At 43.2% G+C, this 14742-nt stretch overlaps 1 protein-coding gene and 1 long non-coding RNA gene across 2 annotated transcripts in view; both read right to left on the bottom strand.

Moving 5' to 3' along the window:
• LOC136945346 (uncharacterized) overlaps positions 1 to 7206 on the bottom strand; it is a 174428-nt gene extending 167222 nt beyond the window's left edge. Inside the window, exon 1 of the long non-coding RNA XR_010876820.1 lies at positions 7030 to 7206. This is a non-coding gene — a long non-coding RNA (uncharacterized lncRNA). The remainder of the gene's footprint in view (positions 1 to 7029) is intronic.
• A 2878-nt stretch (positions 7207 to 10084) lies between these two features.
• The window catches only part of LOC136945511 (metabotropic glutamate receptor 7-like), a 42200-nt gene continuing 37542 nt past the window's right edge, over positions 10085 to 14742 (bottom strand). The window contains exons 9-10 of the mRNA XM_067239383.1: positions 13377 to 13632; positions 10085 to 10539 (exon numbers count right to left, since the gene is read on the bottom strand). Coding sequence (XP_067095484.1) covers positions 10490 to 10539; positions 13377 to 13632 — 306 coding nt within the window. The 3' untranslated portion in view covers positions 10085 to 10489. The remainder of the gene's footprint in view (positions 10540 to 13376; positions 13633 to 14742) is intronic.

The following is a 14742-nucleotide window of genomic DNA, read 5'->3' as shown; positions in this document are numbered from 1 at the left end:
GGAAAAGGTCTTCTTGTGCTTTACAAGCTGTAGTGTTTCTAGTCCACCAACTGAGATCTTTATCAGATATAGGTACCACCCAGAGCAGTGTTCTACACAATAACACTTTGCAAAAACTTAATTAGCAAATTGCTATACTTTGGTTTTCTCAGAACACCAGAAATCTTTGAACAAATAGCCGTTACATGGTGTTCCTGTTAATTAATCTTGCCATCAGATTTCTGATAATACAGTACTACTGCCCTCTTAAAAGGAAATGCCTATGATTGCCTGGTATTCACCTTCAATCACCTTCCAGCTGTGTAAGCCACTCTTTGTTGGAGAACTTGTTGGATCTATGCTGCCTTTTTTTCAAGAGAAAGATTATGGTCCTATTTTAACCCTGGTGTTATCTTCGGGTCATTCTGATCCATCAGTCATTGTGACCCACCATCGTATTGCGACAAATTTACCTCATACAAAAACAAACTGAAGCATTTTCTTTTAACTGTCGGGCAGTCTCAGACCCCCCACATTGCAATGGTTAAAAGAAAATTATTTTTCGTTATGAACCTTTGGGTCATGTGACCCGAAGGCAGCACAAGGGTTAACAGTAGGGCTCCCACCCTACAACTTCGGGTGGGCAGCACAGAGCTCTTTGCTCCTACCTATCTCCCTGGGTCATCTATCTATAACAGTGACTAATCAAAGCTTTAGGATTGTCATATTGAAGCCCCTCTATTATGAGGGCTCTATCTGGAAAGGTCAAAAGCAATTCTATTAGCAGCTGGTGAGCATTGCAGACCCATGCTTCATTGACAAAACCATTTTAAAAATGAATATCAACACTACAATGTACCTCAGCCAGCAGCCCTCACCAACGTCCAGGTTTATCTTATCGACAAAGCCACAGTGTGCACCCCACCCATGTTAATGCCCATACGTACCTGGGTGTGTTTTTTTAAGTGTCTGCCATTGTGTTTCATATGGGCCAAGGCCTCGGTATGCCTTCAGAATGTGTTTCATAACTACTTTAGTCAGAGCTTACTGTCAGCGAGTCATGTTAGCTAGTATATCATGCCTTTTTATCTCACTCTCTCACTCGCTCTCCCTTTTTAAGTAAATACCAGGTAAAAAGCAACAGAATGGATCCATTGTTTGTATCAGATTGCCATAATTCCATGAATTGTCTAGGAAACAGGTTTTGCTGTATGAGTCTGTACTGGGCTATTTTAGAGCAGCAGTGTTGGGGGGGAGATGGAGTGGTGTCAAAACTGGGAGATGAGGCTTTTTCATGCTCCCTGCACTTATTAATAATGTACTTGGAATGAAGGTTAATGTATGTGATGAAATATGTATGAGTTTTATGAGAACCTATGCAGAACTGACCTTTCAGTTGTCAATGTGTTAGATGCACTGCTCTTGGCAGACTAGGTGGTGCCTGTATTGGTACAATAATTCCGACCTCTGTAAGATGACCAGTCAGCAGGTCCAAGCTGCTCAGGTTCTTTGTAGTACCAACACAGACTTTTCCTATGGAGGGACACATGCATCCATGTAGTAGCCCTCCCTCTGTGGAAGGTATGTATCTGTATGAGGAACAGGAAGAGCACAATCCTCTCATCAAGTGGGATGATCATTTCTGGGATCATAACAAATGCTCATTAGCTACATGGTGGCACTGGACTAAACTCTCCCTGGTAAGAGGAGGTCAATTGTTTCTCACTAATAATATACTCTGAATCCGTCATTGATTCCAACTGTCAAATTATTCTAAAAGACACTAATGATGTGTCCTTCTAAGCAGCCCAGTAGCTCTTCAGGCTATTAGCCAGTCTGGTAATTAGCATGGCCAGTGGAGAGGCTGTGTGAGGTTAGAGTTAGAGCTGCAAACTGCTGTTGACTTTTAACCTGTCATAGACATACTGTACTGCCCAATCAGGATTTTTTGTGATGTATTTTTTTACCCTTACTGAAAGCTAATTTGGTTGTTTGCCGTAAATCAGCTGCAGAATTTGAACCTAACGATAAACAGAATAACTTTTAGTTACTTACACTTCATAAAGAAAAACTGTTCTTTGTTTTTCTCTTTTAATATTTACAAAATGTTCTGGAAAGTATGTGACAAGCATCTGGCAAATAATTTGGTATTCTATTTGAATTATGTAAAAAAAAAAAAAACAGAATAAGACATCTTTTTGAAGAAGTTATGAGTCTACACATTTTTCTTTGATAGAATTAGGAACTCAGTTCTTATTCATCAGACGTCTGCAGAAAAGTTCTGATCATATCCTAGTGTTGAGGACATGCCTGAGGTTTTCTGCTTATAAGGCATTTTTATGACACAGATTTATTGGCCTATTAATCTTGAAAACTGATAACCTTCAGATGAGTTGAGGCAAAATGTCGTTGAAACGGGGAAAAGAAGAGGAGGAATAGGGATGGGAGGAAAAAACATGTAGGAGAACAAAGAATAAGACTTAAATAGTGACCAGCTCAATACTCAAGTCCTTTGCTCCATGTTATATCTACACAAATACAATCCTTGTAAAATAATAAAATCACATGAGATCAGTTTTGTTTCAGAAATTACCCTTCACACCTTCCACTAGGCACAGCAGAATGTGGAGCACAAAGGAACAGTGTGTGATCTATAAACATTTGTTGTTGTGGATGATACATGTACACAAAGGGGTGCGCAGCATATTCAACAGTGCCATCTTGTGAAAGAGAAAAGAAAAGAATTACTGCACATTAATTTACAATTTTCAAACATGACACTTCCTGCCAGGAGATGGCAGTAGCAACCTACCATGTCTGATGGGAGCGAGCGCATCAAGCCAGTAAATGTAAGAATAAATCGACATTTTGAAGAGGCATCCTCATCTTAATGTATACATGTACACTTATGTTACAATTCTAACAATGTAAAAAAATACATACTGTATATTTGATGAATCATCCATTGATATTACAGTAAAAACAACACGCATAAAATGGTGGCTTTGCTCCTTGCAGTCATGTTACTAAAAAACATGACAGGATGATACATAAGGGTTTCATCATTAAATTACATTCTGATAAAAAAAAACACTTGATGTAACCCTCAAGTTAACTGTTTTGTTAATAGAGTATCAGTAATGAACTGATTCTCAATTAATTCACCCAACAATAACACATGTACAGTACCCTCTAGAGTCACACTTATAATTAGAAAATGTGCTAAGTTGGAACAACTGTGAGATTCCCCTCATAATTCATAATTCACTCACAGATTTAGAAAGTTTAGGCAAATTGCATTTCTCCTCTTATCTCAATAATTGGATCCGTTCCAGAGACTAGAGAGAAGGCTTTTTCAGCAGTAAAAGAACAGCAAAGCCCCCATTTATTTAAATGTGGTGAATTGTCACTCGAATATAGGGGGAGGTTATGACAACCAACAGTTGGAGAAAACATGACAGAGTGGAGTTGTACTGACTGCTCCCACTGGCTTTGAGGCAGTGAGGTGCATTTCAAGATGCCCTACCTTCCTGGAGCCCAGAGCACGAGCTTGAAGAACCTGTGGAAACTGTCATGTGAAAGGTTATCCAAAACATTTGCTTTGCTGTACAGCAGCACGAGAAGAGCAATGGCAGACTACGCCAAGGTCATGTCAGCACCAGATGTTTAGCAGTCTTCATCCCCTACAAATGACCTCCTGGGGATTCTGACCACAGCAAGAAGCAATGCTCTCTGCTTTCTTATGGATCTCAGGCCAGAATTAGAACCACCCAAGACATTTCACATATTCTCATAACATGCAGTAAGATCCTATTTTAAGTCTCAGTGACACCCAACTAAGGTTGCCTTGTAGATTGGTGTACAGGCAGTATTTCATACATTTATAACTTAAAGGGCTAAGATGGTTCGGCACTCAGTTAAAGAATAATGTTTGCACAGGGCTTTGGTCTCCCTGCCCTCTGTGTCTCCTGCCTGCCCGATGGCCAGATGGGCATGTGTGGGTCATTGAATGTGGAGATGAGCTTAAGCTGGGCCCCTTCTGTTCTCTGTGAGGGGCCACTCTGGGGACCTGAGCCCTGGAGACCAGCATTCTATGAGCTGGATGGAAAGAAGATGGATAGATAGTAAACACACACACAAGGCTGGACCACATCCATGCAAGATTCACAGTCTTGAAGAGGCAGACACACACACACGTGTGTTTGCATGTCCTTCCTTACATAAGCAACAAAAAACTAGTGAAAAATCCATGTGGTTTTACATGCATATTAAACAAACATGCATATATGACTCATTTCTATTCATCACATAAGACAGGCTGAAGAGCAGGATTTTGTTCTCCGAGTTAGATCATTTCAACTCATGTCATGTGGAAATTTAGTCAAGTCATCGCCAACTGTAACCACGGTCTATAACAGCCATTGTCAGGATACATAATTAATGGAGCCTTTGGGTAGAGTTTAATCAAATGTGGGGTGATCTACACTACTGAGACTACTGAAAAATGAGACACACAATTATCACTGACATTGTAGCAATATGAGACTATTATTCAGATTCTGTACTACTGTACAACATTTTTTGTTTCAATCCACCGTGGTTTTTGAAGCCTAACCCCCACATTCTGTATGAATGTCTGTTGTCTGTTGAATATGCAAGCTTTAGGTTACAGAGATACAGTATATATCAGGATCAGAATTGCCTCCTCAGGACAATAAATAATTTTGTAATGAAATATTTTTTATTTACCGACTGTTCAAATCATTCCTATCATCCAATCCCTCTTATATTCTTCAAATTTTTTCAAAACCTTTTCCTTCTGTTTGTCTGTCTAACCTTTCTTTCTTTTTTCTTTCTTTCTTTCTTTTTTTTTACCTTTTCCTTTATTTCAAATAACAGTGACGTGATGGTTGTGAAAATACATTGTTTGTGCCACACTTCATCAAGGGCTCAATCAAGGGCTTAGCTTCAATCATGGGGAGTCAGGTGGCTGAGCGGTGAGGGAATCGGGCTAGTAATCCGAAGGTTGCCAGTTCGATTCCCGGTCATGCCAACTGACGTTGTGTCCTTGGGCAAGGCACTTCACCCTACTTGCCTCGGGGGAATGTCCCTGTACTTACTGTAAGTCGCTCTGGATAATAGCGTCTGCTAAATGACTAAATGTAAAATGTAATGTAAATCATATTCACAGCCAGCTAGCACTTATCTCTGCCACCTCTAGTTTAGGGAACAGATGGAAATGCCTTACATTAAATACTGTAGGCTGTTTCTCCACCATAGACCTGTGCCATTATTCAGTGAATCACTTACTATTGTGAACATGTGCAAGGCCATGTAAAGAACATGTTTTAATCAGCCGGAGCATAACAAATATGCAACACATTTGCAGCACATTCACACAACATTCATTGTTTTTTTATTGAAAAGTGAAAACAATGTTTTTAAAATGACACATACAACAGCCAGCAAGTAACAACATATCTGTTGTTGCCACACACAGCAAAGAGTTGTTGTCTTACTCAGTCATCTTAAAAATACAATGTGGATTTAACTGAGGTTTGGGAGGAGAAGACCACTCCACAACTTCCATCTGCCACCTCGTCTACGCACATGATTAGCATATCATCACACACCTGATGCTTATCAGCTAATCCAATGTATAACTCGTTGGCAGCCTACTATAAATATAACTTCATTATATCAGCCACTCGAGTGTGTCTTCTTTTGCATCCCACCTCCTCCCCCCCTCCCCATCTCCCCCCTCCCCATCTCCCCATCTCCCCCCTCCCCATCTCCTCATCTCACCCTCCCCATCTCCGCCTCCCCATCTCCCCCATCTCCCCCCTCCCCATCTCCCCATCTCCCCCCTCCTCATCTCCCCCCTCCCCATCTCCCCATCTCACCCCTCCCCATATCCCCCCTCCCCATCTCCCCATCTCCCCCCTCCCCATCTCCCCATCTCCCCCTCCCCATCTCCCCATCTCCCCCTCCCCATCTCCCCCCTCCCCATCTCTCCCCTCCCCCTCTCCCCCCTCCCCATCTCCCCCCCTCCCCATCTCCCCCCTCCCCATCTCCCCATCTCCCCCCTCCCCATCTCCCCCCTCCCCATCTCCCCATCTCCCCATCTCCTCGTCTCCTCTTGAGCTTCCCTTCTGCTGTCCAGACAGGCACCTTGATGGGATTGGCCAAGCTCCTTCAAGAAGCCCTTTCGAGACCCGAGGACTAATACACCACATCCAGAATCGTAAGGCTGGATCACTCTCACTGACTCCATTAATGAACTAATTCATGCTTGTTCTTCCTTAAATAAAACCCCCCAAAACATTCCCATGTTGCTGTGGTCTTTGAACTTGTGAACAGTCAATCATACCCATAATGTCAGATACCATACAGTATGGGATTTCTACATGTCTAAAAATCGAATTAGCCCCCAGAGTATAGGAAAGACAGGAGAAGGAGAGAGATGGGAGAGGAGCATGAGAGAGAGGGTGTTTGAAGTTCCAGAAAGATGGAAAAGGGGGGACAGAGAAACCAATTTAGAGAGAGGGAGAGAGGGAGGAACCCCATGGTACCCTATGCAGTTCTATGGTTCTACACCTGCTGAATCCCCAGATGATGCCTGGTGAAGAGAAAGGAGATGACTGAGTTAATTGTAGACTGTCACGATCCATATTTCTAATGACTGTCAAAGAAACAAATTTCAAATGGATTCTCTCCACCCACTAAACTTCTCTCCAGAGCAAAGGCAGTAGAAGAGAAAGACAAATAAATAAATACCAGGAGACAGTAATGTGATGAGAATAATGTCTGCTCCCTTCCTCTGATTAAAAATGGAGTACCATTGTGATGCCAACCCCCCCCCCCCTCCAAACACACACACACATTGTATACTGTCTCAGCAGAAAGGAATAGTTGAGTGGACCAGTGTATGCAGAAGCTGCCACCTAATGCCCCTTTAGACAATTGGACTGAAATGACTTATTTCTCTGGCATTGCTTAGTCAGAGCTGTTGGCTTACTTACTCTTTTCAATTCAGTAGATGTCAATCACATTTACATTTTGTCATTTAGCAGACGCTCTTATCCAGAGCGACTTACAGTAAGTACAGGGACATTCCCCCCGAGGCAAGTAGGGTGAAGTGCCTTGCCCAAGGACACAACGTCAGTTGGCATGACCGGGAATCGAACTGGCAACCTTCGGATTACAAGCCCGATTCCCTCACCGCTCAGCCACCTGACTCCCAGCGGTGGATGTATTCATGAAATAGTATGAGACCTTCAGGGTCACTCACAATCATCAAAACCAATGACAAGAACACGATCCGCTGAGACTCATAAATGTATTTCATTCACAAAACAACATCAGTCTGCGACGGTAAAACCGATTAAGGGTAGGCTCTCTGGAATGACCACGCCATGGTATTTGACCTACATTTTACTTCTCCAGGCAGGAAACAGAAGATAAAGAGATCACTACAACAGAAACAAGGAAGCACAGAGAGATTACTGTAAGAAAGAAAAAAAAGAGAAACAAGATAAATACAAATAGGAAATGAGAGAGGCTTTCTCTAGAGGAAGTTGTTGCATCTAGCCCAGCCATCCAGGGAGGGGAAGCAGATAACGTTTCAGAGCAGCTGGAGTTGGATAATTGGACATTTATGGAGAGATAGGAGAGCACAGAGCGGGGAGGAGCCATGAAAAAGAGCTCATCTGGACTCAGCATCGGTAAATTGTCTGTGAAGGAGTTCTGACAAGATAAGGAAGGATTTCCTCAAAGCCAGAGCAGAAGGAACCTGAGACATGGATATTCTGAGAGGGTAGAAGACTGTTCTGAGTGCCGCAATTTAGATTTGACATGATGTCATCGATGCGCACAAGCACACACATCACACAGCTACAATGGGCTTCTATCCATCTTTGGAGGCAAGTTAAAGCATGTGCAGGTCATCCAGTGTTCACACATCCTAAATCCAGTTCACTCTTATAATATACTCCACCCAGTTGTTTTTTCCACAGAAAGTCTAGTTAGTGAGATAATTCATTGTAAAGGTTTTAGGGCCTCCACATTGTTCCCTGGCGGATGCTGCATGTGTCTCAGTCTCGCTCGATAACTCCCTTCTCCTTTCTCTTTGATCTTCTCCCAGGAAACGGCCTACGGAACTGACGCATAAAAAGCAGATACTGACTTACCTTATCTTTAGAGCTTGGAATGGGCAAGTCACATGATTCCCATCATTCTGAAGGTGCAGAACACACCTTGCTTTAATGATGTCTTCTTTGTCACGCATGATCTTCCCTCAAGTACGCTCTTCTTTTTATGTCTACTGCTCTTTATAGTCAGAAGACTATTAGTTGGGTGTTTTGAATGGCTTTGCCTGCTGTTTTGTTTGTTACTTCTGAGCATTTTGAGTTGGCTTTCTTTTTTTGCTCATAAGGCCACAGATCCCAAACCAGACCAACCCCCACTGATTACTTGCATACAGGCACTGAGGCAAGCAATTAATTTGGTGGAGGGGAAGCTAGTCTTAATTGGGCATAAGTGGGATTTTTCTTGGCTGAGCGCAAGAGGAATGACAGACTAAGTATAAGAAGTAAAGACCATCTGGTCCCACAGGATCGCTGACTTGCCAGACAAATGGAATGAGAAACAACAGAGACCTTGTGTAAGGATGGATCTCTCTATACATCTACATCTCTCTCTTTCTCTGTGTCTCACACATACACATGCTCTGGTCATGTGTCAGGGTTCCATAGCCTCCAGGGGTTGTTGTGTAGTAAAAGAAACACAACTTCAATGTTTGATGTATTGTAATCAATGTAGACATTTTGAAAAGCTTACATTTTCAGGCGTGGATAGAAATAAATAGTGTTTAGCTCATAAAGGCTTTGTTGTCAGGACGACAAATTGATCTGCCATGTTTTATTATTCCTGTAGGTTGGCGTAGCGAGACAGGGCAGTTTCTCAGGAGAGGGACACAGAAACATAGCGAGAGAGCAGAGGAGAGGACAAGAGAACAACAGAGAAAGGAGCGGGCGAAACAAAGAGAGAAAAGAGGGAGAGAGTTAAAAAGAGATCAAGTGGGAGGAGACGGCGGGAGAGGGGAGACAGACATCCTAGTGGACATCCTCTCTCTTGCTCTCCAAGGATCTCCTCCTCTGCATGGCAGCATAGCTCATCGAGCCTGATAATGGGGCATTCACGGGGGTGACGGTCTCAATGAGCACATTACATTTTCATCAGTTTACAGGAAACTCATCAACATAACACTGATTGATGGTCATTATTTATGCATCAGTGCAAACAGCTCATGCTTTATCCTTCTAACAACCATGCTCACACACATACCTGCATGCTCACACATACAGTACACACACACACACACACACACACAAATAACCATGCCATTATTCCTTAATTAATTGTATAAAAGATAACAAATTATTTTATTACATGTGGATAATTTGACAGACAATATCATAACTTACTTGCATGATTGTTCCGATATGTTTTCCACACCACTGATAATTAATCATAAATTTACCCTGTACAAAACCATAGAAAACAGACATGCTTGCAGAAACAGAAGGGTCAATTGAACAACTAATTAAAGCCATATTCTGTCATGTATGATAAATTGTCTTGTAAAGAAATGAATAAACTGCAGAATGATACTTTCGTTCATTTTCATTTTCTGAATTTATTCTTTTTTTTTTCTTTTTTTTTACATCAAATAGAACAGACATACATTGACACATGCAATGTGAACACTTGGTGTTTTCATTTCCATTCAAAGCCAATTGAATATACATTAGATACCATTTTTGTATCTCAAACATGAAAATACTCTCAGATATTTACAAAAAATAAAAATACATAACCTAATTCTGAAATAGTTACAGTACTTGTGTTAAAATGAGATTTTAGTTGATTCTATAAAACAAAAGAATTTCAATAGAGTTTTCTATTCAAGGTGTTTAACAGACTATATGCTGATAAAATATATAATACACAAGGAACTTAAGAAATCACACTTAAGGAAAACGAATATAATGGATACTTCAAGAGAATATGGCTTTAATGAAATATTTAAAAAGAAACTCTGATTAACAGCCCTACTGTCCTTTTCCCAGTGGTTCTTAGGTTGATCGACCATGGATATAGCCAGTAAGACATTCCGTCAGTGGTTCACTGACTGTGACAGGGTGCGAGGAAGCGGCTCAGACATTGGTGGAATAGTCCAAACCCAGAACCTCCAGTCTGGTTACAGAACAGGGCCTGTTCATAGTCTTGTCCCCGGCTGTATTTACCTGCACATACTTCCCCATGTGCACTATCTGTCATTCCTCATCCACTTCCTTCTTTTCCAGTGACAAAGTCATGAATGCTGACGCTACCCACAGTCCTAGGTAGTGCATTGGTGGGAAGGTCAATCTGCCTCCCCTCTCTCTACTGAGGCTCCTCCCCCTTGGACATCACAGAGATGGGAGCCGGAGGGTTTCCTAGATGCCAATCAGATCCTGAGGTTATTGTAACTCACATATGTTTTCTTGGTAGCTTGACCTGAAAATGAAGATGGGGTTATCGGTTAAAAGTGGCATTTAGGATCACCAACAAGACAAATCACACAATGCAAAATGTAGACATAGAGAGAAAGGCAGCATAATTAATAACAAATCCCAAACAGTGTGCCATCAAAGGCAACACTGGCAGGATTAGAACAACATTTTACACCGCTGCTGTGTTGAACTTGGTTTCTATTTTCAGTTGCTAACTAGCGCTAAAAAAACACAAACACCACACACGTGGGCACCTAACAAATGCTAGGGCATTTAATGTGATCCCAGTATGGATTGCCATGGAAACGGATCTGAAAATGGCTGAGTGCCTAGGTAGTTTGTGTGTCTGTGTGTGTGTCTGTATCTGTGTGTGTGTGCCTGTGCAGTGCTACCAGTCAGAACTGGAGAATGTCGATGTACATTGCGTTTCTTAAACAGAGACATAGCTGTAAACTCTCCATCTACTGCTGTAAATGTTGCCATGGCGACCAACTCCTATGGGCTATGCAATTAAAGTCGTACCACTTCCTAACAGCCTTATTTTGTAGTCTTGGCCAGTGACTTTGATGAATAAAACATATGTAAATATACAACATGGTGCAGGCTTACAGTATGACTTCTTTTGGAGGAGAAAGTAATGATGTCGGTGTGTGCTTGGCATGAGAGTGTGTAAAATGGAAATCTACACATCTTCACCTCTAAATTCTACAGCAGAGTTTAGAGCTCACTGAATGGGAACAGTATTGTCAACCTCTTTCTGCTTCTCTGTGTTTCTGTGACTGCATTGCTTTATCAAAGTATTGATTCTTCATAATACAACGATTTACTAGAAAATCGTTAAACTATCCACACATGATTGTACTCAATTCATCTCAGCATGTAATCAGTACTGGAACAGAAAAGGTGCTTTTCCAATATCTTCAAATTACCTGGCATATTTCAAAGAGAGGTAATAATACAGATCTTATGCCGTATCAATACCAATCTGAGGTGCGCCTAATGCTTAATCTACTACTTAATCCTAGGAATCATTAGGAATCATCCTGAGGTGATGTGCCCTGAGAGGGCCCCGGCACTCTGATGGTTACAGCAGCTGACGGACCGTCTCCTGGGGCCACAAAGCTGCAGCTCAGGTTCCAGGGCGGTCATGCACATAAATTCGTCATTAATAAATGTCACTCCCTCTGCTGCTAAAAAAGAAGGGCATGAGGGGGTGGCAGAGGCGAGGGGGTTGGAGGGAGGGGGGGAGAAGACGTGGGTGTCGGGCGGACAGAAGGTGAGAGACGGGCACAGCAGATGACACAGTGTACGTTTGGGGGGGACTCTCAGAGACAAGGCCCATTAGAGCTGTACAGGCCCTGCTTGGGGACCTCAGCGCAGCCACGGCAGCTGTGGAGGTTCGCCCTCGAAGCAGTGTGTGTGTGCTCTCCGTGTGTCACACGTATGGGGCAGGGGCCAATTGCATTTCCCCTAAGACCACCTCTGACAAATTCCACCACACATGCATATGGATGCTCACACACACACACACACACACACACACACACACACACACACACACACACACACACACACACACACACACACACACACACACACATGCCCACACTATCCTACACCCACACATTCTTCAGCTCATATCTCATGAGTATGACAATCAGGGGGTGTTTGGAGAATCTCCCATGAAGAGCTGTCATGGCATAGCTATTATTCATAGAGAAGTGCAGAAGAGAACCTGTTGATGACAGTAGACATGAGAGTGCCATATGATTAGTGGCAGCACAGGAAAAATTGGGGTCCTCTGATGCATCATTAGCATTGACTGTCAATCTTATAGACTGAGATGAATAACACGCACCAAGATTCTGAGGGAACAGAGTTCTAGCATAGATTCATTATGTTAATCCCGCCCATTGTGAATATCAAATGTTCAAATCCTACTGATTACTAGTGATTATTCCTACAAGTCCCTTGTTGTGTGGCCCCACCAGTGATGTTGGCCTCCTTGCTCCAGTGATAGTCTGACTGCTGTCTCTAGATAACGGGATCAGGCCTACAACCTAGCAGACGTGGTGTTGTGTCGCTGACACACAGTCATTGGATGAGATTAACTGGCTCCATTACCGTGGTGTATCCTGAACCTCATGCGCTCCTAATGCTGAACAGTGACATTACTCTGTGCTCTGAGGAAAAAACCCACCATGTTCTGTCTTGGCCTCTACTGCTCTCTAAAGCTAGAGGTCTTACCATATCTCAGAGAACCAGATAAAGAAGGTCCCAAGCAAAGACAAGCAAAGCCCTTGCATTCCCCGACTGGAATATAATACACCATTGATACAGTTCAAGAATAGAAAAAGGGGGATTAGAGTGTGATGTTGAAAAACCTAAGATTCTACAGGAAGTGCAAAGACCTAGGGGCCAACTGAAACAGTCAGTGAACTCTACTTCCTGGGTTCCTTGTTGACATAATCACGATCTAATCCGTCTTTAAGTGACTCCAGGCCCACCAGAGACCCTCAGTGTTGTTCAAATCATAGAGGCCTAATGAGATATTTCCATCCCTTTAACTCCCTCAACAGAAGTGACTCATAGGGTCTGTGGCAGTCTGACAAACATGTGTGGAGGAGGGAGAAACGTTGATGGCATTTGAGTTTCCTTCAGCACAAATCAGACAAATCATTTAGCGGGTCTACCCGGGATAGACTCAGGACATCCCACTGAACGTTGTGCCTTCTGTGTAGACATAGAGGATCAACAACACACACAGAATACAACAGAATATCACAGACACTAAGCAATATATAAGGTCCGAGGAGCTAGCAGTTGGATCAGGAGACTCACTCATGGGGTCGGTCGTGGCAGGGTTCTCACACAGCTCTGTCTTGGCCTCTCCGTTGGGGCGCTCTCCGGGCTTCTGGGCCAGGCGTGAGGACATGGTGGCGGCCGTGACCACGGCTTTGAAGCTCCTCTTCCTCTTCTGCACATTGAGCTCCGGGTGGAAGATGATGACGTACACCTTGGGCATGTAGAGCATGCCGAGCGCTACAGAGGCACTGAGGTTCATGGAGATGGTCAGCGTGGTGGTCTGGATGTACAGCTGGAGGAAGGGGGGGGAGGGGGAAGGAGGGGAGAGGAGGGAGTTGATCACGACATACTGTGGTGCTGTGAGGAGACATCGAGCATGTGGCTGTTCCCTGCTTCGTTACAGGTGAGAGAAAGAGCCACAGGAGAGCATTATCAGAGGTAAGATTTGGCAGGTGGTCTGAATGTATGGAGGAATCTACAAGCAGTGCCTATTATACTGCCGGCAACTCTTACACACACTGAATCCTACTCTCACTATCCATACAATAGCTGTTCTCACAACAGAGGAATGAGTGGAGATAATCATGCAGCGACATGCATTTATATCAGAGCAGTAAACTCAACAGCCTATCTCAGTTTAACTGCGAGAAGAAGACTTTTATTTCTCAGACTATCTTCCCTTTAGGGTGTTCCCAGTGTGAGTGCTGTTTGTGGTTAAGAGGATGGTGCTTGTGTGTCCCCACTGTGACCCCACAGCTGATATCAAACCCTGACCGTTGGTCTCAACAGCACCAGCCCACCCGCCAGTACGACTCTGCCAAAACCTCACAACGCTCTAGCAAGGAGCAGCATCCCTTCCCAGTCTTTTAACATCAGGGCTTGACAGCCATACAGTCAATCGGTAGACATTAGACTGAAGTGCCTGAGGAAAGTACCTTACTATGAATCCAACATAAATTAAGAAGGATTAAGAATACATATACTGTAGACTTTGCTTGGCCCTCAAAGAGAGTCTCAGCCTCTCAGTTCTGGCTGAGTGCGAGGGCAGCCTGTGATAGGCTCACATTGGGATAAGTGGCTTAAGATCGTTCACACAACCGTCATTCCATGGTGGCATGAGCATGTGGAAACTGCTGAGGTCCTTCACCACTGGGAGCTTACTCTTTCTCTTTCACTTGCATAACACCATTCATCCAGTAAAGTTAAAACTTGCATAACCTTTAACCAAAGTATAATTTAGCTTTGTACAGAATGTCACAATGGTATTCTTAAAAGGAAATCGCTCTCCAATCATGGAACCATTCAGAAACCTGCAAGGCACTTGTTGCCTTTAAGGGGCTTAGAGGACGCTTGTGCCCATGCTGAGGGGACTGCTCAGGGGGTGTAAAGAGCTCACCACCAC

This window comes from Osmerus mordax, chromosome 7 (assembly GCF_038355195.1).
Source record: "Osmerus mordax isolate fOsmMor3 chromosome 7, fOsmMor3.pri, whole genome shotgun sequence".
In the NCBI taxonomy this organism is placed as follows: Eukaryota; Metazoa; Chordata; class Actinopteri; order Osmeriformes; family Osmeridae; genus Osmerus; species Osmerus mordax.
Note: the sequence above shows the minus strand (reverse complement) of the source record. Positions and strands in the feature narration are given on the sequence as shown.